Below are 26,962 nucleotides of genomic sequence, written 5' to 3'. Positions count from 1 at the left end.
TTAAAAACTGAGAACAAACTGAGGGTTGATGGGGGGTGGGAGGGAGGGGAGGGTGGGTGATGGGTATTGAGGAGGGCACCTTTTGGGATGAGCACTGGGTGTTGTATGGAAACCAATTTGACAATAAATTTCATATATTAAAAAAAATAAAAAAAAAAGTGAAAGGGGAAGAAAGGAGAAAAGGGGGATGGAGAGGGGGGGGGGGTGGAAGGTTGGAAGAGCTACAGCAGAAAGACACAGTTCTAGTGTCTCAGAATATTTTTCAGTTCTGGGGTTGTTGTGGGCATTTTCTCTTCTACATCACTAGTAGCTCACATAGAGTGGCATTTTTTAAATGTTAGTGTACGAAGGAATTACTAGGGATGCTTATTAAAAATATGGATTCCTAGGCCTACCTCCAGAGATTCTGATTCTGTAGCAGCACTGTGGCGGGGTCTGTGGTTTTTATGGGAGTGTCTTAAGGCCATGGTGCCCTGCAACCTACAGGGAGCAAAGGGGCCATGAACTGGTTGGGGAAAATGACCAGGGGGCTTTTCTGGAAACCATACTTGCCCTGCATTCACATTTTTAAAAACAGAGTAAATGCTGATTGGGGGAGCTGGTGAGATTATGCGGGTCTAAAGTCCCAAGCAACCACTTGATATGCCTACTCTGAGGGCATATTGAGAAACACTGTCAGAAAGTAGAAGTGGGAGATGCCTTAGGTACACTGTCATTTTACAGAGTAAATGCCCAGAAAGGTTAAGTGACTTCATCAAGGTCACACAGCTAGTTATTGGCAGGTCTGAAACTGTAACCAAGTATTCTGTTCTCCATCCCCTTCCCCATTCACTGAACACCTGTTCCCTCTGGGATGAGGAGAGGGGGCGAGAGGAGGAAGTAATGAGAATTGGAAGGAGCTGGGCTCACAGTTCCAGAGAGTAGCACAACAAAAATTTTGCTCTAGTTGAAAATGGAGCTGGCAGAGGGATAATTTTGGCTCAGAATTCAAATGGTCAACAATTGCTATTAAAATCGCTAATAGTTAATTTTCTAAAGGCAGATGTCCTTCCCAGACAACAAATATTCCAGCTGCAAGACTTTTTTCTTTTATTATTCCCAGGGAGGATACATCCTTTAAGGGAGTTCACATTTCAGATTTTCTTCCTAGCTCTTGGCTCTTGCGGGCAGTTGGTGGTGCCGGAGTGGACGTGAGCAGAGGCCGGGCGGCGGGACTGCGGCAGCGCGGGCGGCGCGCGCTGCGGGTGGGGGCACTGCAGCACCGCGGCCCTGGGGCAGCCGGGCAGTGGCCCGCTAGAGGGGGCGCTGTGGGCGCCGCCAAGCGTCCTTTTGTCAGCTCACTCGGCCAGGAGAGCTCTCATTTCCTCCCAGCCTCGTGCGGGAAATGGATTTAATTCTGACGGCAGGGCTGTAAGGGACGAGCGGGAACGAAAGCCTTTTGTCAAGGAGTAGCAGCCTCTGTCGTCTGTAATTATCACTGACGCGGAGAAGCTGCATTGCTGGTGGAATTCCAGGCAGCTCTGACAAGTGTGGGGCTGCAGGATGGGAAGAAAACATTGCTCTGCAGATTAGCTGGGTGCATTAAGCAGACACTCAAAAGACAACAACAACAACAAAGCAAAACAACAGCCCACAGTGGAAGACCAGGAATGGATAAGATGCCGTGCAGGAGGTAAGCCCGTCTTGGCAATGAGTACCATGGCTTTTGCCTTGGTTTTGTTTCTTTTAATGGAATTTGAGACCCCTACAGCATCCCTCCACCGTGAGAGAGCTGGTTGGTCCAGATTGGTGAGCGTCTGCTAGTGTGGGTGTCTGCGATTCACCCTTCCCGGCGGCTGTGTGTTTCATGCCTAAAGGTTTCTGTTGACGATGTAACGTTGGAGGTTGTTTGGAAAGCGGGGCTAACTGGCGTTGGCCTCTGCATGAGGATGGTTGGATGCCCTCGCTCCGAGCGCCACGCCTGACAGGTGGGGCTTTCTTCTGGGGTCCGGGCTGGCGGGTGGCAAGCGTTGTTGCCTCGCGGGGGCCGCCCCTCCCTTCCCTTCCTGCTCAGCCGACGCCCTCCCGGGGAGCCGTGCGGGGTGCTCGGCGGGCTGGGCGCGTTCCCCCGGGCGTAGCTAAGGCTCGAGACGGGGCATTGTGCCGCAGCTGCGGGGCCAGCAGGCGCGGTGTCGGTGTCGGCAGCCGCCTGCATTTGGAGCAGGGGAGCTGGCACGTGAGTGGGCCCCATTGGACTTGGATTTTTGTGCGACTCCACCACTTTGGAGGGATAAAAAGCCACTGCCCCCAAGAGGTCTTGCCAGTCTGTTCCTCCTCTCTTAGCTTCCATCTTCCCTCCCCTCTCTTTTTTCTGCCTTCCCTCTCCTCCCGCCTCCGGGTTGGAGGCCACCCTGGCTCGGGGAGGTGGGGGTGGAGTGGGGAGGATGGGGAGCGTCTGCCAGTTTTGAAATCGCGACCACTGAGCTACCAGGTGTTGGGGGGTAGGGCGGGGCATACTGCTTTAGGATGCCGATCAGGCGCTCTGTCTAGCCTATTGTCTTGCTTTTTCTCCCCCTTCCTTTTCTTCTGTAATCTCCACCCCTTCCCAAAGAGAAAGAGAAAGACAGAAAGCCCCAGGAGAGAGAGAGAGGGAGACAGAAGGGAAGGGGGGGGGGGAAGCCCCAGCCCACACCCTATCAAATTCTTTTAAAAATTGTTATGTATCTGTGACATATGATTATTACCCATCTGTTTCTTTACACCCACTCTTCCCTCTTGCTGTTTGTCGTCTAAGGTTCAACTGACTCAAATGAGCCTTATAAATAATAGAAATCAAGTCTCAGTTTGTTAAATGGACATCTTGTGCTTCCTGACTAAGCCCCAAGGAGGGGTTGGTCTGATGCCCTGATGGGAGGAAGTGACTGGAGAGGGGCAGACCCACCTCCTTTCACGCCTAGTGTGTGGGTCTAGTTGAGGTACATGGGATGCATGTTTAACTTGTGCAGCAAGGGGTGTCTTTGTTAAATGGATTTAAACATTGGATTTCATTTTTGAGAAATGAAAAATGGTCCACATATGAAGTGAAAGTACTTTAAAAGAGTGAGAGCAGAGCAGAAACTGAAGTTTCAGACTTGCAAGTCACTCCAGCCGCAAGCCTATGAATAGCACATGATACAGACTTTACAAAGGGGTTTAGACTGTTGGATATTTGGATTATAGCATTCTACCTTCATTCTGTAAGGTGATCAGACTTTTGTCAGTGCATATGGACCAAGATCATGCCCAGCCCTGCCTCCCTGTCTCTCCCTGCTGCTCATCTCCCCACCCCCAATAGCAAACCTTTTATTATTAGAATTTCAATATATTTTGGAGAACCACTAGAGATAAATCATTCCTTGATCCCAAATCCATACATTTTTGTGGCAAGCCGTTTATTCTTTCTTGTCCAATTGCCTAGCCTTATTAGAAATCTGCCTGTTACATTCAGAATATACAACACTGCCTGAAATGACGCACTACATGTTGTTTCTAGTCTTGGGTTGAATTTGCCTTAAATGTTAGTAAGGTGCTGGAATTAGCAAATTACAGCTATTCTTAAGAGCCTACAGGTGATCAAATATGTTTGTTGGGAGAAAGTTTAGTGTTAAGGCTTTAAATATGTATATATATGTATATATATAAAAGACTTCAATAAATATATTTATCACAAGAACTTTAAGACCATTTACAGGCCTTCATAAATCATAGCAAGGGAGACTAACTTAGAAGTAAATGAGAAAGAAAAAACAAGACTAAGGGTAGAGGTATAAAATGGTATTAAGAATGAAGCTAATACAAAAATACAAGTGTGAGACCCGCTACACTTGCTAAGCGGGGAAATAAATCCAGCACTAAACTTTCGAGCATTTCATGGAAAAAGGGGACCTGACCAATCCATGGTTCATATGTTCTATTTATTCATTGATTCATTCACTCATTTGTTCACTTAACACTCAGGACTTACTATGTGCCAGACTCTGTGCAAGGTGCAAGGACAGACATGGTCTCTGCTCTGACAGCAGTTACAGATGATTGCAAGAAACTGACATTCATCAGAAAACCTTGTATATATACACGAATGTATAATTACAAATAGTGCTGAGGGCTGTGCAGAAAAAGCATGAAACAAAATGTCCCATATCTAGAACATAAAACACAGAAACTTGTTAAGAGAAGCACAACAATTCTTGATTCTAAGAGCAGAAAGGAACTTCTTGCAAATATTACAGTGTTTGGAATGATGTCTTCAATCATGTCCTTGTCAGCCACAAGGAGGTTTTCATACCGCTGTTTTTATAGTGTTCCTTGGTGTGCACTCATATTACTTCTTGGGGCTCTCAGACCCCTGGAGTTCTGAGAATATATACATTTTGAGGGATCTGTGTCTTTTCTAAAATTAGCAGTTTTACTTCAGTGATAATATTTTTGTAATGTTTATTATATAATTTAAGAGAGAGAGACAGAGCATGAGCAGAGGAAGGCAGAGAGAGAGACACACAGAATCTGAAGCAGGCTTCAGGCTCTGAGCGGTCAGCACAAGGCCTGACATGGGGCTCAAACTCACGAACAATGAGATCATGAACTGAGCCAAAGTCGGACGCTTATCCGACTAAGCCACCCAGTTGCCTCTTCAGTGATAATCTTAACAATAAAAATGTGTTCTGGATTATCTTGATGGCAACCCCAAAACCCATGGTGGGGCCTGTGTTTGCCTCTGCATCTTCCCATGTGAACCAGGGGCAGGCCTGGTAGCTCAGGTCATGAGGCAGCGAGGAGTTTAATTAGAGGCACATGGAGAGAAGGGTGAGCCCACACAGGGCACAGGCTTGTCAAACTCAAAGGAACAACTCCTGGGACCAGTGCTATATTGGCAAGGAATGATGCTCTCATGCTGGTTCCGCCCTCATATGGACTGGGCTGTAGCCATTTATTAGCAGCAGGTGTTGTAGTGAAAACACAATGACAGAGTTGCTGTTGCTGATTTCAGCAATAATTGGGTTAGATCTGTATGCAATCTACCTTATGTGATAACTACCTTATGTCCAAAACAATGAGACAGGTAACTAGGCATAATGATTGGGTGGAGCCAGACTGACTTCTAATTTGCTTTTCTACTTACTAGCTGTGAAACCTGGGCAAATAACTCAACCTCTCTGTTTCTCAGTTTCTTCTTTTGATAATATGGAGATAAAGATGTGGTATTAATTTCATAGTGATATCACAAGGATTAGAGCTATTATGTGTGAAAGACTGGTAAAGTCTTCAGTAAAGTTCAATAAATGTTAGCAATTATTATTATCTTTATTAGTATGAAATGGCACCCACTTAGGTGGGTGGTTTTTAGCAGAATTTTAAATTATGATACCTGATTATCTTAAAGTAGCAAACACATTTTTCAGGTTATCAATATTGTTTTGCACACATGCTTTAGGAGTTGTCTGCATTGGTATCGTTGAAGCCAGGATTCAGATAGTGGTAACATGTAGTAACTGGGCCTGAGACTAGATCTTTCTGTTAAGCCCCAAATGGTGTTTTAATCTTAGCAAAACAATATTATCTGTTGTATAAAGTTAATTTTATTAATTTGACATTTTAAAGTTTGATAATTACATGTGCTTGTAAATTGGCTTTGGTATTTTAGTTATATAACTAGCTATTAATGCCTAGGTGTTTAGAACTGGTCTTTATGTGTGCACATATTTAATAAAAGTGATGTAGGTCAACCCTGGGTCCATGGAAATATTTCTCTTCAAAAGAGATAATTGTTTAGTTTAAGCATTTTGCACTGTGTGCAAGGACACACCCAAGATTCTTGGAATAGAATTTTCACTCTCTAGAAGAGAGATTGCAGCCCTAATATTTGACTCTATATACCTTGACTGCCATAGTTTTAGCCTGAAATAATTTTAAGACAGTAATACCAAAAACTGCCTCTGTTTTCAACAACAACAACAGCAGCAAAGTCCCCCAAACTCAAAAAGCACCTATGGAATGGCAAGCTTCCAGCAAAGATTCATCCAGGCCTATCTTCCATGATAAACTACATGTGAGAGGTTTGCCAATGTTATTGAATGAGGTGAAAAGAAAGTCTATTCTCTGTGCACTACAATGTTGGATTGTATAGATTAAAACAAGTTTATTGATTATATTCAAGTCTATTTTTATTTTTCTTTGTACCTAAGTGATCTGTCAAAGATTACAAGAAATATGTCCGTCTCCTACTATAATTGTGTTTTTGATAGCTTTCCTTTTGATGTATACATATCATAGACATATGCATTTATATTGTATTATGTTACACACAGGTTATATTTGATGCAGTATTACTTAGGGCCCTGATGGCTTTCCTGGGATGGGGGACATTTAGTGCTAAAACCAGGACATGCCAAGCAAAGGAAGACAGATCTATTTTAGTTGTAGAGAAGAGGGAGATAAGAAACAGTGGGCCCAGATTCTTCAAGGACTCTCCAGAAGACATGGCAGAGATGGTGCCAGCCAACGTCAACCAGCCCATGATTCAATAAGGGGCACTCCCTAGAAAAAGGAATGTTCTCTCAGCTGAATCCTAGAATAATACTCAGGCTCAAAGCACCAAACCTGAGTGGGCTATGGTGTGGTCTGGGAGAGCGTGGGGGTATTAAAAGACTCTAAGAACTTTATCAGCACCTTCCACTTTGGGTATCTGGCCCCCCCCCCCAATCTTGATTTGTGCTGAGGGAGCCTCCGATAAAGTGGGGTTTTAACATAGCCAGCTTCAAGCCATATCAGTTCTACTCACCCCAACAGGTATAGCTGAAAATAAAGTTAAATAAGTACATAAATAAATGTCATCTGGCCCAGCAGTAAATATCTCTAATGTACTTGGATGTCACCCCACAAGCAACCTGGGTGAGACCCAGAGGCTAGGGAATTTAGGATGTGGTTGCCAGAGAACAAATATCAGTGCTCCATATGATATCTGGAATGGTCTTCCCTGAGCCAAGCCTTGAAGTGGATGAAAAAAACTTACCAAGCCAAGTAGCAAATGCCTCTGGCTTTTATGAGTGACAGCCCTAAGGATCATTTGACATCCTCTACCCCATGCACCCCCCCCCCCAACACATGCAGACAGCTGATTGAACCAGGTGTGGACCTGTGAGGACTTGGGATCTCAGAGCTGGTGGCCATATTAGGCCAAATAAGAGAGGGAGTCAGGGTGAGGAGGCCAAAAAAGAAAAAAAAAAGAGAGAAAGAGAGAAGCCAAACCCAAAACAAAACAACAAACCAAAACAGACATGATGCAATGATAGTGATAGGTCATCCCCCTACTTCCCGCGCCAATTTAGAGAAGAAGCCACTTGGTTTTCCTGAGGTGGCCACAGCGATTCCAGTTCTAGCAGCTTCCATGAGGCCCAGCTAGATATTGGTTCCTATGTTGATGAGGTTGCCTTCCATCTTGCCTGGGCTAGTTTGCTTGGGTTTGTGTTTTATCAGCCACACTGCTCCTGGGTAGAACTTTGGGTTACTCCAGAGCCTCCCATTTGTCTTCCCTACGAGCCTCCCATTTGTCTTCCCTACATCCAACTTGAACTCCATCAATCCACAGTGATCTTGCTGAAACAAAGCAAATCTCAACATTACTTTCAGGATAAAGCCCAAATTCCTTGCTTAGATCTGCTTTACATCTTCTTCCTTCATACTCCACATCCTAGGTAGGCTGACCAAGCATCTTTCTGGACATGCCCCTTCTCCACAGCTCCCCACCAGCTTCCACATCTTTCTCATCCTCTTTCCTCCACCTTACATGCCCCCCCCCACTTTGTATCTGGCAAGTTGCTTCTTTCAGAAAGCCAACCAAATAGACAAACTTCTAGCAAGCCTGATTAAGATAAAAACAATAATACTAGAAATGATATATGTAACAAAGCAGAGAAGATTTGAAATCATAACACTATGCATTATTATATCCTAACATGAAAATCTTGATGAAGTGGACGTTTTCACAGAACATATGAGCCACCACTATTTCAGAAATCGAATGTCATGTTTCTGGATGGGAAGAGTTGATATTGCAAAGATGCCGTTTCTTCACAGGTTCTGCCACATGGATGGCAGCCTTCCCAGTAACCAGAAGTGATGCAGATTTCTTCCTATTTTTCTATTCCTTTGATTATTTTCTGTGGAATTTTGGAAGGGTTACTTAACTGCATATACTCCATTGCAAATCATTGTATTGAAGGGAAGGTCAATATGTGTGCATTTGAATGTCATTTATAAACTGTTTTTCTCGAAGAGCAAGTGAAGTTATTTAACTTTGAAATGCAAAGGGACTTTATGAAGACAGAATTTCACTTAACAAGGGACATGATTTTCAGCCCATATTTTATTATGAATTTCGTTATGTTTGCTTTCTTTACTCAGCATGGAGTCCATATAAGAATCTCTTGACTTTTGATTTTAAAAATTTATGGTGAAAAGATACTCGAAAAGTGAGGGCATGTACAGTTCTTTCTTCCTCTACTGTGTCAGATGGCAGAGCATCCATACAGATTATCTCAACAGTCCTTTATTTAGAATTTATTCGTCTTCCCTCTTAGCACCACATTTCTCTTAGATCTTTCCAACACCCTCATTTGTGTCCCAAATTAGCTACATCTGTTACCATAGTTATGCAGCTTAACCCATTCCATGCTTGTTCGTGCTGTGCTGTGCTGTGCATGAGACTTCCTTTCTTGCGTTTCCATAAGTCGTACTGTTAGTTTTCTTTCTTCTTCTCCTTCCCCCCGCCTTTTAAACTGTTTTTAAGGCAATGCATATGCATAGTTAATAAATCAGACAGGACCGAAGGGCTTCTAACAGAAAGCAACAATCCCTGCCCCACCCCAAATCCTTATCTACATAACGGCAAACTGCTTTTAGCTGTGTTTCCCATTCTGCTGTAGTTCCCTCTGTATCTCAAAATAATATGCATACACTGCTGTTTCTGAATTTATCAACTTCAATCATCATCTAGTGATCTTCTGCCATGAAAGTCAAGGATGTAATTTATTTACATCATGCCTACATCTCCTCACTGTCTTTCTCTCGTCATCCCTGCTGCTCCAGACAATGCATTTATTAAAGTCTGATTTTTCACTCCATGGACTATTGACTAGGTCATTTGACTCTCTACTGTGTATAACATAAGGCTATTACCACCGCCTCTTCTTGCCCTGCTTCCTCCTTCCCTCTAGCTTCCCTTTACTTTTGCATTATCAAAGTTGATAAAATATTCATTCTGTTCCATGGCCATAGTTGCTATCTATGATTTGTCTATAATTATGGTGATTCTAAAAGCTGAAAACTTTTAAACTGTTCATCAACTGGGTTGATATTGTTCACTGAACAATAAGTAATATGCTAGGATTTCATATCCTTTTCAGGGGATATTCCAGCCTTTGGGCCCCTAGGTGGCAAACACAGAGTGACCCTGGGGACACCATCACCACCACAGCTGCCCTGGTTCACCCCCTGTAGGGTGCAGTTTCTGTAAGACCCCTCCAGATCCCTCTGAGATACAGAGGGATCTATAGCTGAGCGCTTGGCCAGGGCCGTGTCCTGTGACTGAGCACAGGAGAAGCGGCTGGTGGGGGGGCCTGCTGCTCCACGGAGATGTGCAGTTTGCACCCCTTTATTCAGTCTCTTTTTTCTTCCTGCCCTTTATCATGCCTGCCATATCAGAGTATAGGACACCTTCAAGGCTCTGCCACAGATCATCTGCTTCCTTGGCTCCAGCATCCTCTGCCTGAAATTTGGGCTGAGGCTTCTTTTGCTTCAAACATTAGTCACCAGTTCTCCATCTGCTTTTTGTCCTCCAGAAAGTTGTTGAAATCTCTCCTCTGATAACCACCTGCTTTTACTTCATCATTGTAGGGTTGTGCATTTTTCTTCCCTTATGATCAATTTAACTGGAGACTTAGGAGAGAGAGAGGAACATAGGGATAGGTGGGATTAGGCCTGCCATCTTGAATTAGAAGCCACGGTCATTAGTTTTCATCAAGCCATGCATGGTAGCAATAGAATAAACTAGTGGCAATGACATGATTTAAATTCAAACTCTAGTGAAGTTTGCTCTTCTTTGTTGTGAAAACGACTTCAAATGTGTGCAGTACGTATCAGCTCAATTCCAGTATCTTCTCACATCTAGAATAGTGCAGAAATACGGAAGCATCCTTCTACTCCACTCTAAAATGAATGACTCTTAGCTTATGTACAGTTCTAACAAGCTCAGTTGTTTCTATTCAGAAAAGGGCAAATGGCAAATTAGAAGGGTTTGGCTAATAGTCTAAAAGAGCTCGGGATAAAATGAGGGCTAAGAGAAGACAGAAGCTTCTCTAGGGACCCTGGGTTGTAGTTATTGCCCAGGTGCTAGGGAGATCATATGTCAGAGTTGCCAGTACTCGATTTAGATACAGAAAGTTAGTGAACTCACTAACAGTGTGCATCCTCCAGGGAAAGGGACTGCTAGCTTTTTTTTTAAACCTGGTTGAGAAGGAAGGATTTGTGGGTACCAAAGGTTCTTTGTTCAGAAAGTAAATCTGGAGTTATGATGGACAAGAAGTTTCAGTTGCCTCTATGTTTCCATCGAATTTGGAGATTATTGCTTCATTTTTCAGCCTTAGCAATGATCATTGAGACAGAACACAGTCTGGGGGCTCCTGCTTTATATATCTTAACTGTTAAAGTTACAAGCTGTGAAAACTGTTGCCAACTGTTTGAAGCCTGTACTTGTTATACTGAATATCTATCAAGATTAAGGATGTCAAAGAATTAAAATCTGCTTTTCAAAGTCTATTATATTTATGGATCAAATGATAACACCGTCTATGATTTATCTCAAAATCTTTTTTATTGGGAGATGAGTGGATTGGGATGGACTACAAATTGCTAATTGTTGAGGTTGGGTATAATCTGTTATCTAAACTGGCACTTTTTAGAGTGAACGGAGGTGCTCTTAATAATCACACTGGAACAAGAGGCATGGCCCAGACACTCAGGAAAATTGTAATCTACTCTGAAGCTAGGTGATGGTTACTTGGAGTTCATTATATAGAATGCTCTCTAATTTTGCATATTTTCAAATTTTTCCATAATTAAAAATTTCTACTGTTTTATACTCTTTGCTGTTTTATTAAGATTGGAGACTTTCATCTTAACCATGATGTTAAACATTAGTTAACTTCAAATACAAAATGAAAATAGCTAGAGAGTATTGTTAAAGGACAAATCTATTAATTTATAATAATGGGATAAAAATCCATAGATTCTGCAACTGGGACATCCAGGAAGCAATACTTAAGTAGACAATGTTATAAAGCAGATCTCTAGCTTATTTATGCAAAGGAGCCTTGTTTCCATTGCTGAGTCGGGTTCATCAGGATTTTATGGATGGGTGGGTGCATCCCCAGAAAGGTCAAGTCTGTTGGGAAATGAGGAGCAAAGCCAAGAAAGCAGCGTTTCTATTTGCGGAGCAAGTCTACATGCTGATCTATAACTATCTTGGTGTCTCTCCTATTTGAGGTTCTCCGTTATCTTTTACCTGCTAAAATAGTCTTTCAGAGTTAGAGTTTGAGAAAGAAGGTCTCCAGTCTCGTTTTGTAATTACCATGGTATGTCATCCCACAGTTTACTGGTATTTTTGCTTCTGTGCCTGTAAGGTGGTATGGCTGAGGTACGTGGATGAGGCAGCAAGGGTGGGCTCTTTCAGGATGAGTCATTTTGTTTCTGCCAATAAGAGGGCCCAGGTGGTTGTGGATTTGGGGTGAGGTCCTTTTGCCCTGTTCAAGGAGGGCTGAGATGAATGACTGCCCAACTCCCAGATGGTACCCTGACAGGAGTATGAGGCAAGGTAGTATATAAATATGGGCTTTTTCAAGGCTAGAGTGCTGCTTCTGTAGGATCAGAAACCAGTTCTGTAAAAATGATTTGTTCTGATGCTGTTTGTGTTGCTAGTATAATTTACATAATTTACTTTTGTGTCCCCTGTATTATGCAAAAGAAGGTGACTTTTAATTTATTTGCTGTGCTTTTTAAAGTCAAGCTTATTGAGCTATAATAAACATCATATAGTACAATTCACTATTCTTAGATGTATTGTTCTATGAATTTTGACAAATATAGACATTCATGTAACAACCACCACAATCAAGATAGAATAAATTTCCCATGTGCCCCTTTGTAGTAAATCTCCGCCATCCACCCATGGCCCTTGATAACCACCCATCTGGTTTTGCCTTATCCAGAATGTCCAATAAATGGGATCATGCAGTGTAGTCTTTTGTGTCCAACTTCTTTCACTTTGTATAATCTTTTTGAGATTAATCCATGTTGTTACAAATATTAACAGTTTATTTCTTTTGATTGCTGCGTAATATTTCTTTGGATGGCTATACCAGTTTCTTTAGCTATCTACCCGTTAAAAGACATTTGGGTTGTTTCCAGTTTTTGATGATTATGAATAAAGCCACTGTACATATTGCCTTACGGATTTTTGTGTATTTCCATTCTTTCGGGTAAATAAGTACCTAGGAGTGGGATTCCATCGTAGTATGGTAAGTGTATTCTTAACTTTATAAGAAACTGCCAAACTGGTTCTAAAATGTACCCCATTTTGCATCCCCACCAGCAATGTATGAGTTCTAGTTGCTCTAAACTTGGCATTGCTAGTTTGTTTTTTTAAATTCTAGCTATTATGATAGATATGGGTAGTATCTCATTGTGGTGTTAATTTGCATTTCCCTAATGTCAATGACTCCGAGCATCTTTTCATGTGCTTGAATGCCACAGTATCTTTTTGGTTGTTTCTTGTCTTTTAAATGTCTGCAAGTTTCTGCCATTCTAACACACAGGGGAAGGGATATTTCTTTAGTCTCAAAGGGGGAGCAGAAGCATAATGGGGGTGGAGAGGAGCCATATGGGGGGATGTAGGGAGAGTTGCCTAAGAGGAAGGTAATATGGAAGGGCTGGAGGGGGTGAAGTCAGGAGCTAGGGTATCTCATCCTTCCCTCCTACCCAGGCTGCTTCTTGAGCTCTTCCCTGGAAGATTTTGTGGTTTACATTATGAGGAACTACCCCCTTAGGAACTGATGGAGGAAAGGAGGAAAACAGCTATAATATTGATCCTTTTTTTTTTTTTAATCCAAGTACTGGTCTTTATACATTTAGTTCAGTAAATATTTCTTTAAAATAGATGTTTGGCCCGGATCACCCCTTCTGTTAATTTTTGGGCAGAAGGGAAAGGAGAGTTACATAAATGTTCAAGAAAATGTATTTAAAATTTTTTTTAACGTTTATTCATTTTTGAGACAGAGAGAGAGACAGAGCATGAATGGGGGAAGGTCAGAGAGAGAGGGAGACACAGAATCTGAAACAGGCTCCAGGCTCTGAGCTGTCAGTACAGAGCCCGACGCGGGGCTCGAACTCACAGACCGCGAGATCATGACCTGAGCCGAAGTCGGACGCCCAACCGTCTGAGCCACCCAGGCGCCCCAAGAAAATGTATTTAAATTTGATTGATATAGGGACTCAAAGAGATATTTGTATACCCATGTTCATAGCAGCATTTTCACAATAGCTAAAACACAGAAGCAACTCAAGTGGCCATAAATGGATGAATGGACAAGGAAAACATGGTGTGTGTGTGTGTGTGTGTGTGTGTATATATATATATATATATATATATATATATATATATACAGATATATATACAGGTATATATACAGATATATATATATATACAGATATATATACAGATATATATATATATATATATATATGAATTCTGACATATACTGTAATAAGGATGAACCTTGAGGATACCACTAAATGAAATAAGCCAGTCGCAGGAAGACAAATACACTATGATTTCACTTATATGAGGTACTTAGAGTAGTCAAAATCATAGAAACAAAGTAACATGGTGGTAGCCAGGGTCTGGGTGGGGGAAATTTTCTAATGCCTTAATGTTTAATGGGTATAGAGTTCCAGTTTTACAAGATGAAAAGAGATCTAGAGATGTGATGGTTACACAACATTATGAATGGATGGTACACTTAAAAATGATTAAGATGGTTGGGGCACCTGGGTGGCTCAGTGGGTTAAGCGTCTGACTTCAGCTCAAGTCATGATCTCACAGTTTGTGAGTTCAAGCCCCGTGTCGGGCTCTGTGCTAACAGCTCAGAGCTTGGAGCCTGCTTTAAATTCTGTGTCTCCCTCTGTCTCTGTCATTCCCCAACTCATACTGTCTCTCTCTGTCTCTCAAAAAAGGAATAAATGTTCAAAAAAATTTTTTTAAATGGTTGAGATAATAAATTTTATGCTATGTACATTTTATAGCAATAAAAATGTTTAATGTGATTGAGGTATATTAGCAACAATGAATAATTTATCACAGTAGTAGGTAAATTTATTATGGTTTGACTATGAGTATCAATTAGTCAGTTGACAAGTGTTTACTTAACACCCTCTATGTCCATCTACTGTTCCAAGTGCTGGGCATGCCTCTGTGAACTAGGAGATTACATTCTAGTAAGAGAGAAGAGGCCAATGTGGGTATTTGAGGAGAGGTGAGAAAGTAGGAAACAATCTCCTTGAAGAGTCTACACCAAGGAAGGGCAGGCTGTTTGGTAATATTTAGAAATAATTTGAAAGGGTGTAGAGAGAGTTTTGAAATAAGTCTAGTTTGCACAGCTGTGTGCAAAGGTCAACTATTCAGATGTATACTGGAAGCAAGGCCTTATAGCATTTGACCAAAGGTAGGGCTCTTTGAGGTGAGAACAGCGGAGGAGAATGGAAAAGAGGAATTTGAGGTATTTTGCAAGGGGATTATTACCTAGTGGAGCTAGTTAATGTAAGCAAGATGAGGAAGGATGTGAAGAGTGGAGTTTGAGGCTAGATAGTGAAAAAATGAGCAGAAGTTCACAGAGACATTGGAGAATCAGAGTAGATGGGCTAGAAGAAGATGGTCAAGGAGGAGGATGTAAAATCCAGATGTTGGAAATGGTGCACTTATTGGCGGCAGCAAGATCTAGGGTATATAACCATGGGAGTAGATGACTGAGACTGGGGTAGAAGGAGACATGGCTGGCATGAGAGGCCAAGGAAATGTGAGGCTGGGTGTTGGGTGTATCACCGCATGGGAGTGAATGTTGAAGTCATCAGGAATCAGAAGGCCTAGTGACCCAGGGGAAGATGGTGAAGTCATCCGTGAGTGAGGGGAATGACCAAGAAAGAGTGATGGAGGATAGCCACAAGGGGGCTGATGGGAAGTCTGTCCAGTTGGGAGCCGTGGGCTTCCAAGTAGATGGAAGTGGCCGTAGGTTGTACAGAGGCTATCTACACTGTGCCAAGGCCCTGAGTATGTGGGATGTGTGCTGTGAGAGAACAGTGAGCTCAGAGGAGAGTGAGCCTTTGGATTTTTTATTTTTGGATCACAGAAATGGGCTTCATGTAGCTGGATTAGGGAATCCTGCAAAGAATTATGGGATTGTTCAATGAGCTTGGCTTCCAAGGAGGAAGGAAGGTAACCAAGGAGGCATTAGTGACTTTGGGCTTGTTCAAAACTCAATTAAAGGCAATTAACAGTATATGGTGTTGTTTATGAAAGTGCTAGTCTCATGAGAGATCTCCTAGTAGTTCTTGGGGCATTGTGAGAAGAGAAGGAAAACTTCCTTTCTTGAAACATCTTGTGTTTTCATGTCATTAATTCCTGCATTACCCCCAGCCATGCATCTCATGGAGGGGACAGAAGCCTTCTGTCCTTCCATATCACCATCTTCCTGTGGCTCTGAGATGACTCCTTTGTCTAGGCTTGCTCTGCTGATGGTGACCTTTAACATAATAAACTGCCACAGGAAAAATAAGGATTGACGGAGAAGATGTACTTTTTCATAATTCATGCTTACACATTAGAAGAGGACATTTGAGGGGGGCGGGGAATGAAGCATGTTATAGGAAAGTGTGGGTTTTCTTCAATGCCTGGCCAAAAATCTCAAAAAAGTACTCTGTACTACGTGGTAATCCTGAGACATTCACTTTCCCACTCTCCAAAATGAGTATTTCACTCCTCTTTTAAAAAAAATATCCTCTCCTCCCACTCCCATACATCTTGCTAGGTGCCTCCAATTTCATTGAAAGACAGAAGCAATGAGCTGAGTGGTCCTGCTTTTATTAGGCACCATCCTTTCTCTGGGATCTGGGCCCCCTTTCCTCGTACCTTCTCAAAACCACCACTCCAGCAATTGGTCATTCTTTTTTCTGCATTGTCAGCTCCTCCCTACCACCCCCCCCCCCCCCCCCCCCTCCAACACCCCCCTTGGCATTCAGGCATGCTCTAGTATCTCCTACCCTAAGTACCCCTGCTACTACCCCATTTCTCTCTTTTATGTTCTCAGCAAAACTCCTTGCAAGAACTGCCTTGCTCACTGCCTCACTTTCTCTTCCCCACTGTCTACACATGGGCTTTTGTCCCCTCTCTGCTACTGAGGCTGCTCTTGTCAAGGTCATTACTGACCTCCTTATTGCCGCCAGGTCTAATGGTCTCTATTCTTATCTTACTGACCATCAGCAGCTGTCAACACAGTGGACCTCTTCTTGAAACATTTTGTTGTCTGGCTTTCTGGTACCCTTCACTCTCCTGGTTTTCCCTTGCCTCACTGGATGTTTCTCTTTCTTCCTCTGTGGAGTTCCATTTACCTCTACTAGACCTCTGAATGTGGGAGAGTCCCATGACTCTACCCTGGGCCCCCTATTCTCGCTTCCCCCAGGGGAGCTTTTCCAGGCCTTAGCTTTAGGTTCTGGTCTAAAGCTACATCTGGTCTCTTTTTTCTGAGAACTCTAGCTTAGTGCTACTTAGTCTTTATTGTGCATACAGATCACTTGGGAATCTTGTTAAAATGCACACTCTGGTTCCAATGATCTGAGGTAGGGCTTAAGATTCTATATTTCCAACAAGTTCCTGGGTGATGCTGAGGCTGCTGGTCTTGGGATCTTATTTTGAATGGTGCTGAGCAGTGAGTGAGGCTACAGACTTGTATTCCCAACTGCCTCCTTGACGTTTCTACATGGACGTCTTACAGGTAACTCAGATCAAGCCTAACAACCCTAGCAGAGTCTTAATTTCTTTCCTCAAACCCACTTTTTTCTGTATTACATTATCCTCCCAGTTGTTCATACCAAAAATCTTGGAATTTTTCTTGGTTTCTCTATTTTCTTCACTTTCCCATCCAATCTATCAGCAAATTCAATTGGCTTAATTTTCTAAAACATATCCCAAATCTTTCACTTGGCTCCATCATAATAGTAGTAGCTAAAATTTATTGAGCACTTTCTACATATCAGGCTGTGTTAATGATTTGTTATAGACTGAATGTTAATGCCTCTCCAGAATTCATACATTGAAATCTAATCCCTAATACAATGGTATTTGGAGGTGGCGCCTTTGGAGATGATTAAGTCATGAGGGCTCTGCAATAATGAGATTAATGACATTATAAAAGAGATCTCAGAGGGGTGCCTGGGTGGCTCAGTTGGTTAAGCATCTGACTTTGGCTCGGTCATGATCTCATGATTTGTGGGTTCAGGCCCCGCTTCGGGCTCTTTGCTGACAGCATGGAACCTGGAGCCTGCTTCAGATTCTGTGTCTCCCTCTCTCTCTGCCCCTCCCCTACTCGTTCATTCTCTCTCTCTCTCTCTCTCTCTCAAAAATGAACATTTAAAAAATAAATAAATAAAAGAGACCTCAGAGATCTCCCTTGCCCCTTCTGCTATGTGAGGACAGTGAGAAGACAGTGGTCTATAAACTGGAAAGCAGGCTCTCACCAGACACCAAATCTGCTGGTGCCTTGATCTTGGACTGCCCGGCCTCCAGAACTGTGAGAAATAAATTTCTGTTGTTTATAAGTTACCCAGCCTATAGTATTTTGTTATGGCAGCTTGGGCTAAGACAGTGCTGTGTTTTTGTATTTATTATTAAAACTCTAATCGCAACAATTGTATAAGGTCAAGTATTATTAATCTCATTATTTAGATGAGGAAAACTTATTTCTAGGTAATGCTACATAGATGAACAGTTTAAAAACCCAATTTACTCTTTTGGTTTATTTTTCTCCTTTGTTGTAAATATGGTTGTCAGTAGGGCTATTGATATACTTAGAGAATTATGGAGATGTTATTTTAAGGTTTTGGTGTCCTTGCTAAGCACAAATTATATTGCAAATGTCCATAAGTCAACGTCCAATTCTGTGCATCTTACAGAATTTATAGTCTCTTTTGCATTCTCAAACCATTTTTGGCAAGGGCTATATGCATTTAAAATGCTAAAAATATTAGTGTCTGATAATTATAATATTGTGATGCACCTTACAAAGACATTGTGTCTTGTGCATCCTTGTGCAAAGCAGGGATTCTTTATTTTCACCCCTGAATTTCTGGTAACCTATAGGATACATTGACAACACAACCTTAGGGCTCCAAGATGTATTCCTTTCCTAAACTTACTCTGTGTTGGTCAGTTTCAAGAGTATTGCACTGTGTTGTTTTTCACCCTTACAACCTATGATGACAAGTAGCTGGGGTTCAGGAAAAAGCAGCCTACATGGTCTGCTAGACCATGGTCTTATAGATGGAAAGTAGTGCATATGAAGAAAGTCTCAAGGATGTGGGGTTGTTTAGACTGGAGAGTAGGTTGAGCTCTTTGCTACACTGTTAGTGTTAAAGGAAATTCTTAGTAAACTTGTTGGTAAAATACAGACATCTTTTGTAATGGGAGTAATTTACTTAGCTTTATTTTTTTTTTTTATCATTTTTTAAAAGTTTATTTGAGAGGGAGAGAGCAGGGGAGGGTCAGAGAGAGACGAGGAGAGAGAATCCCAAGCAGGCCTCATACTGTCAGTGCAGAGACCAACGTGGAGCTTGAACTTACGCACCGTGAGATCATGACCTGAGCTGAAGTCAAGAGTTGGGTGCTTAACTGACTGAGCTACTGAGGTGCCCCAATTTAGTTAGCTTTATAAGTGTGAGTTTCTCTTGAGGGTGGGAAAAGGAGATACACAGTCACCATTATCCTGGTAATTAGTATTACGCCTTTCTCTAGAGAACCAGTCCTCTCTAAGAACGTCCAATATGCCAAGGCAAACATTACACCAAGCATAACACTTCAGTCTTTTCTCTTGCTCAGTTATAATATCCTAGGAAGTAATATTCTTGCATATAAATGAACTCAGGAAAGCTCTAAAAGGAGCCCCAACCATTAGCAAGGGGCTGCAATTCTTTATTTCTGAGAAACATGCATCAGATGTTCCTATATATGAGAAATGCTCCCACTGGAATTCTGGCATGTCAAAGCAGAAGGAGCCAGGCAGACCCTCCAGTCCACCCCTGGAGTTCTAGAGAGCACACAGATGAAACCGAGAGAAGACAAGACTCTGACCCAAGGTGAGGCCATAATTACTGGCAAGTCCAGGGTTGCTGAAAAGTTGTTCTTCAGGATTTTCTGTCCATCCGTCCTCCCTCCCTTCAAAAAAAAAAAAATTGTATTAGAAGCATTCAGAATGTCAACAAAATAGCTACAACTTTTTTTTTTTTGCAATTACAGAGTAGTACTCAGTTAATACAACAACAGTTTTTTAATGTTTATTTATTTTTGAGAGATAAAGAGAGAACAGGGGAGGGGCAGAGACAGAAGGAGACACAGAATCTGAAGCAGGCTCCAGGTTCTGACCTGTTAGCATAGAGCCCAATGCAGGGATGGAACCCATGAACCATGAGATCATGACCTGAGCTGATGTCAGACACTTAACCAACTGAGCCACTCAGGCGCCCCAAGAACAACAATTATTTTGTATAAGCTGCATCAGACTACCATCGCCATATATAACTAATTAATGCTATGCACCAACAGGAACCTGCTTTCAATTTCCATGCCAGTTTACAACCCCCATACCGACCAGGCAAAGTTAGTGGCTATTGAAGATACCACCAGGATAGGTCTACCTGAAGACACATTCAGTAGTGTGTTAACTATACAAAAAAAAAAAAAAAAAAAAAAAGACCCTGTACAGTTTAAAAACAAATATTACACAGTCTTACATTCCAGTTTTTTTCTTTAAAAGGAGTGAGCTGTGTACAGGAAGGGGGAGGGGTTAAATGTTTTATAGACCAGAACAAAAAACTACGCCGGGATGAACTTGTTCATCTTCTTCATCTTCCTCTCTTATCTTCCTTGTCTTCCATCTTTTTCTTGCTTTTTTTCAGCCCTGACGACTCCCTTTTTTGCTGTGTCAGGCTTTCCTTTGGCTCAGTATGCAGCAATAGTCTTTTTATATTTTTCCTTCAGCTTAGCAGCCTTCTTTTCATAAGGATGCGTGTTCTCTGCGGCAGCGTTATTCCACACCTCTCCAGTTTCTTTGCGGCATCACCAACGGATAGGCCAGGATATTCTCCTTTGGTTTTTGGGTGATACTCAGAACCAAACAAGAAAAAGGCAGAAGGAGGCTTCTTAGGTGCATTGGGATCCTTGAACTTATTTTTTGTTTCTTCTTTAGAGGGGGATGTAAGTTTTCATTTACTCTTTTATAACGGGCTTTGTCTGCCTTTACCAGGTCTTCACATTTTCCTTTCTTTTGAGCACATGGGCCTCCACCTCTCTGAGCACTCCTTAGAAAATTCTGAGCTGACTGAAGCATCTAGGTGATTCTTCCTGTGCTCCTCTCTGCAAGTTTGCATATGATGACATTTTGCCTCTGGGCTTCTTAGGATCTCCTTTGCCCACGTTTAATTATTTTCCTCAATGTGGCAGAGCCGCCCAGTACCCGTCTGGCTCTCACTTGCCCCAGTGCTGCCTCTGTGGAGCTTAGGGTACTGCGGTGGCTGTCCAGGACCTTTCTTTCTAAATGTCAGCTTCTCCCTTTTTTAATGTTACAGTTTTCAAGATCCTATTTGGTTTCAAGGGAAAAAGACAGGAAGAATGTAAGTTCCTTGTAAGAATCTTAAATATGGTAAAGGAGACGGGTGGGGCTGAGCCAGGCCTCCACCCATGTTGACGCTTCATCCTCATCCTGGACACAGGGACAAATTTACAATGATTTAAACTTTATTACAATTACAGCATCACAAAGCATATTAGTTCCCTAGGGCTGCCTTAACAAAGTACTACAAACTGGATGGCTTACAACTGTAGATGTATTTGTTCATAGTTCTGGAGGGTAGACGTCTGGAATCAAGGTTTCCATTGGGCCGTGCTCCTTCTGGAGGCTGTAAAGGAAGAATCCTTCCTTGCCTGTTCCTGACTTCTGGTGGTTAGCAGCAGTCTTTGGTATCCTTGGCTTGCAGCCACATGACTCCAATCTCTGCCCCCATCATCACATAGGCTTCTCCTCTGTGCCTGTGTGTCCTCTGTGTTTCTTTATACCCAAATCTCCCTCTCCTTATAAAGTCCCCCATCGTTGGATTTAGGGCCCATCCTAATCCACTATGAATTATTCTTAATTTTCTACAAATACCCTATTGCTAAATAAGGTCACATTCACAGGTTCCAGGGAGACATGAATTTCAGGGAGATAACTATTCAACCCAGTATGCAAAGTTACAATGTTTTAACTTTTTCTAAGAATTTATATTTGTATTGCTCTAGAAAGGCATGTTTTTTTCTTAGTTCAGGAGAGAGAGAGAAATGCACCTGAAACACTGCTTTCCAATGTATATCTGGTAAAACACTATTCTCAAGAAATGTAACATGAAATAAAAGTTTCCATGGTCAAGAGAATTTGAGGACCCTGTATTCTACCCCCTCTTGAAGCATCATCAGGTACCTAGGACAGAAAATGTTGAGAAAGGTCCTGTAACAAGCACCTGTGTTTATCCTTCCAATTTCAAAGTGATATTGGACAGGAAACACTTCTGTCTGTGTGTCTATATTGATTAAGGGTTGCCTCCACTTCATGAAACAGAAACCCAACCACAGTAGCTTAGTCCAATAGGGATTTATTCCCTTACCTAGAAAGTTCCAAAGTCAGAGTCTGGGATTTACACAGTAGCTCATTATGGCACCAGTAGACTGGGCTCCTTCTATCTCTCTGCTCTGATGTATTCAGTGGGATTCTTTCTCTTGAAAGTTTGCAAACCAGATACTCCATTTCTTATCTCTCAACTACCTTCTATTCATAGAGGAAGAGGAAGTGGTGAGGGAGAAGGAGTAGCATTTCTATCAGGAAATTAGAGCTTCCAAAAAATTCCCAGCAGATTGATACTTGCACGTTATTGACTAGGACTGTATCATATGGTTGCTTCTAGCTTCAGGGAATGCTGAGAAATGTAGATTTTGGGTTTTTTTAATAAAGTTTATTTTTGAGAGAGAAAGAGAGTGGGGAAGGGGGAGGGGGAGAGAGAGAGAGAAAGAGAGAGAGAGAGAGAGAGAGAGAGAGAAAATGAATGCCAAATAGGCTCCACACTGGCAGCTCAGAGCCTGATGTGGGGCTTGAACTCATGAACCATGAGATCCTGACCTGAGCCGAAACCAAGAGTCGGCCACCTACTGACTGAGCCACTCAGGTGCCCCAGAAACACAGGTTTTTTGTTGGACACATTGTATGTTGGACAAAATTGAGATTCTGTTAGGAAGGAAGAAGGGGAGGTGATATTGTCTAGGCAGCTGGCCATGACTGCCACATACACAATTTCCTATGGCATTAGTGACCAAGAGATCACCCTTGTTAAAAAAATGTGTCCACATGATAGAATGTTTTCTGTAGAGTTCCAGGGTTTTTGCACCAGCCTCCAAGTTTAATCCTACCAAACATTTTAGCTCAGTTCAACCAAAGAAGTTTGAAGTGCTCATACTTGTATGGCTCAATGCTACCCTAAGTGCCTTTTAAATTATTTAATGGCTTGATATGTGCTTACATTCCTAAGCTAATTTCATCTTCTTTAATGTGCTCTAATGGTATTTGGAGCTTCCCTCCCTATAACCCCAAATCCCTTAAATATATAGCTGCCAGGTTTAGAGTAATAGAGTAATACATTAGGAATGCATTGTGGAAGCATCGCTGTTTCTTCTGGTCAACATTTAAAGCAGTGAAAAGAGAGGCTCCCACCTTCTCAGAGACAATGGATGCTGCCTTGTGACTTAGGAGAGCCTTGTCAATGCCAGAGTCCTCAATGATCACTGTTGTGGTCACATATTCAAATCACCAGTGGATCTAAAACGCATTCCTCCATTCCCAGGTAGGACCTGCAAAGAAGAGCCTACTAGGAGAAGGAGCCAAAAGGGTCTCATTCTGTCTTTGGTTCTCCCCTTTTACTTTGTGTGATCAGGGAAAGCACACAGGCCAGGGGAAGGAAAGCTCATTAGTGCAGCATAGCCTAGCTTAGCCTGAAGAATACAGCAGACAATAATGTCAAAGAGAAAGATCCAGAGACATAAACAGATTCCAAAAAAGGTTTCCTTTTGATCTCTGAATATGTGACATTTTTAAAAAATGTTTATTTATTTTAAGAGAGAGAGAGAGCGAGCAGGAGAGGGGCAGAGAGAGAATCCCAAACAGGTTCCATGCTCTCAGCACAGAGCCTGATGCAGGGCTTGAACCCATAGACCACAAGATCATGACCTGAGCCGAAATCAAGAGTCAGATGCTTGACCGACTGAGCCACCCAGGCACCCCAAATATGTGACATTTCTAATCTTACTTCTGGAGATAGGTGAGGAGGAGGAAAGGGCCCACAGGATAAAGCAATCAGGTCATCAAACCTGAGAATAGGAATGTGCTTTGCAAGTGAGTGCTTAGTGGCCTGGGGAAAACAATCATGGAAACTGAGCTATTCTCCATTCTCTGCTATGTATATAAGGTCTTTCCTTCATTCTGGGTGCAGGTAATCAACCTGGGATGTCAAAACACCTGTTTTTCCTTTCAGCAAAAACATGTCAAGATTTTTAAAAACCTTTAAAACATTATGCCATTATATGTTTCTTTTTTTTAATTTTTTAAAACATTTTTATTTATTTTTGAGAGAGAGAGACAGAGTGCAAGTGGAGGAGGGGCAGAGAGAGAGGGAGACACAATCCAAAGCAGGCTCCGGGCTCTGAGCTGTCAGCACAGAGCCCAACGCGGGGCTCTCACCCACCAACCATGAGATCATGACCTGAGTTGAAATTAGACACTTAACCAACTGAGTCCTCCAGGTGTCCCACTCTTATACATTTCTAAAAAAACACAGGTTACACTGGCCTCATATCCAAAGGCAGCAGCTGAAAGGAACAAATGCTCCTATATGATTTTGGTAGTTAACATACTATACAGAAAAAATTTTTTTTCAATTTCTAATCCCCCTAGTACATGGGAAACCGTTTGTTTATCACAGAATGGTGTTTCAGAAAGGGCACTCTGAAAATTGTAAGGGGTTCCCAAGTCACTGACCCAAAGATACTGTCCCTGGAACACAAAATATTGTACAGAAGGTATAAGGAGAAGGGTAATAATGTAGCAGAAGCCAGGATGAGTTTCTCTTGCCTGAGTGACTATGTGGCATAGTGGGTGAGCACGTGCCCTACAGCATTGGATTGTATCTTGAGACTTGGTTTCCTTGTTCGAACCCCTTGTTAAGCTCTTAGTTCTGGAGTGCAGGAACCATTTGCTAAACATTTTTTTTTTTGTAGTATTAGGTTTTATTAACACAAATCCGACATGCGCATAAGCTGTCTGTCTGTTCCTTTTCTTCTCTGCGCAGCCTGGCATTGGGATTGATGATCCTGATGGCCAGCTGGGCTGCTCTTTCCACAATGCTTTGTGGTTCTTGGAGGAGACGTTGTGAAATCCCTGCACAGTAAGATTTGTTGCACATCAGCAGCACTTTAAGCTCCTTGACGTTGTGGACCAGGAACTTTGGGAAGCCACTGGGCAGCATGCACTTTATCTTCTTATTGCTCCCATAACCAATGTTGGGCATCAAGATCTGGCCCTTGAATCTTCTGCACACTCTATTGTCAGTGCCTCTGGGTTTCCGCCAGTTGTGCTTAATTTTGATACATCAGTCTAACTGGCACCAGATGAACTTCTTGGTCCTCTTTTTAACAACTTGGGCTTCACCAGAGGTCTGAGGGTGGCTGTAATGCCCAGTAGGAGATGGCTGCCACCTCCTCAGGCAATGCCGAGGAAAACCCATCTGCTAAACCTTTGCCGTCTCCCAGCACTTAGCCTAAAAGCTGCAAGATGGGTAAGGACACCAGGAAAGAAAGAATGCCCCAGTAAATCCAGCCAGAAACATTTGTCTCAGCAAACATGTTTGGCTGAGATGCCAATCCAGTAGCTGCAGGCTGTGCTTACTGGTGGGAAGCCCAGCCACTAAGGGGACGGTTGCTGTTTTACAGGTGGGTGTGGATGAAACCTGGAACTGTGGAGTTGTAGGGGGAATCTCAGAGGCCAGAGTGCTCAGTGAGTATCCTAGGATGACACAGCTAGTAAACTACCAAATAAAGACCTTGACTCCAGGTATTTGGACTCCCAGGCCAGTGATTTCCCATCTCACCCCAGTCTGCAGGGTGGCAGAGTGGGACTGCCTGAATTAGAATCCTGATTGTCCTCACTTACTGGCTGTGTGGCTGAGGACACATCTTTTCACCTCTGTTGCTCGGTTTGCTCATCTTGGTGGGACTTCTGTCATTTGGATCATTGTGAGGATGAAAGGAATGATTGCATGGGGTTAGTGCCTGGCCCCATGGACAGTTTCCTGGTGTTAGCAGCTGCCAGCTCTACTGTCAATGCTTCTCATATTTGCATTTTCTTCAAAGCCGCAGAATGAGAAGGAAGTTGGGTTGGAAAATGAAATCGAAGAGAACCACCCGAGAGACACCCCATGATAAATAATTCCACTACCCGCTGACAAGTGTCGTAAGGGCTCGGAGGAGAGGCCTATTAATTCTGCTCAAGAGATCAGAGAAAACTTCACAAAGGGGCTGACATTTGAGCTGGGCCTTACAAAGCAAGTTGGAATATTCCTGCTTGATTTGATTCTTTCTTGAAAGAATCCTTTTGAGCACAGAAACTCTTTTTTATTTATTGCGTGCTATTTTATATGTGATCGTCACAGTTGCAGGCTCCCTAGCTCATTATTATTTGAGTTCTGTCAAGGGGATATTTATTATTTACAACTTTTCCTCACCATTTGTATAACCTGTAGATTTAAAAAATAGATTTGCTTCACAATGAATTTAGATTAAATTAGTCCTTGTTTTGGCAGTAATCTACATAGAGAGGTATTTATGCAATATATACAGTTAATTTGTTTCTGTATATATTGGCCACAGATGCTGGGCTCAATTTATCTCCTCTCTGCAGGGTCTTTTGTTGTCCTTGAATACCCATCTCACATATGTCCCTGAATGTGTGCAACTGATTAATCATAAAAATGATGACATTCCTTGGAGTAATTGGACATTATATAAAAAGCATCTGCTGTGCTTTCTCAAGAGGGAGGGGCAGGCAATTTCCTAGTCAGCACAGACAGCTGCTCTTCCGGGGGGGGGGGGGGGGGGTGTGTGTTCCAAGGCCATAGTGTGGCAGTGGATGGCACATGGCATTTCCCTGCTTTGTGCTGGGATGTTAGAAATGCCGCAGGGATGTGCCCTGTGCCTCAGGAGGAGACCAGCCCCCTTTATGTCTAAGCACCATTTCCTATACTCTGAAGACCTTCCCATAGCATATACTTGCTCAGTCTCTGATTCTGTATTTTGTGGCACTGTCTGGAAAAGGGGTGTGGGAATAAGAAACAAAGCAAAGCAAAACAGAACCCAAACCTATAGCAAGAGTAGTGTAGGGGCACTTTAACAGTTCACCTTGAAATCTTAGGTTCAGTTTCATTAACTGATCCAAAGCTTATAAAAAGAGAACCAGAGGGCACATCCAGGTCACCATAAAGTCCTGTTTGATTTTTTTTTTTT

General features: G+C 42.4%; 2 protein-coding genes and 1 pseudogene across 6 annotated transcripts in view; 2 read left to right on the top strand and 1 right to left on the bottom strand.

Moving 5' to 3' along the window:
* Nucleotides 1-1,394, top strand: part of FIGLA (folliculogenesis specific bHLH transcription factor) — a 22,608-nt gene extending 21,214 nt beyond the window's left edge. The window contains exon 7 of the mRNA XM_049649846.1: nucleotides 1,103-1,394. Coding sequence (XP_049505803.1) covers nucleotides 1,103-1,394 — 292 coding nt within the window. The remainder of the gene's footprint in view (nucleotides 1-1,102) is intronic.
* Nucleotides 1,358-26,962, top strand: part of ADD2 (adducin 2) — a 109,095-nt gene continuing 83,490 nt past the window's right edge. For 3 of the 5 annotated variants that reach the window (XM_049651646.1, XM_049651645.1, XM_049651640.1), the window contains exon 1: nucleotides 2,209-2,293. The gene's annotated coding sequence lies outside the window, so the exon portion shown is untranslated. Of the gene's footprint in view, nucleotides 1,673-2,143; nucleotides 2,294-26,962 lie in introns of those variants that run through there. The other 2 variants (XM_049651643.1, XM_049651642.1) reach the window with 2 other exon arrangements.
* On the bottom strand, nucleotides 20,184-20,809 carry LOC125936027 (high mobility group protein B1-like; annotated as a pseudogene).

Source organism: Panthera uncia (genome assembly GCF_023721935.1).
Source record: "Panthera uncia isolate 11264 chromosome A3 unlocalized genomic scaffold, Puncia_PCG_1.0 HiC_scaffold_11, whole genome shotgun sequence".
Taxonomy (NCBI): domain Eukaryota; kingdom Metazoa; phylum Chordata; class Mammalia; order Carnivora; family Felidae; genus Panthera; species Panthera uncia.
The sequence above is the reverse complement of the archived record's forward strand: the minus strand, read 5'-3'. Positions and strand labels throughout refer to the sequence as shown.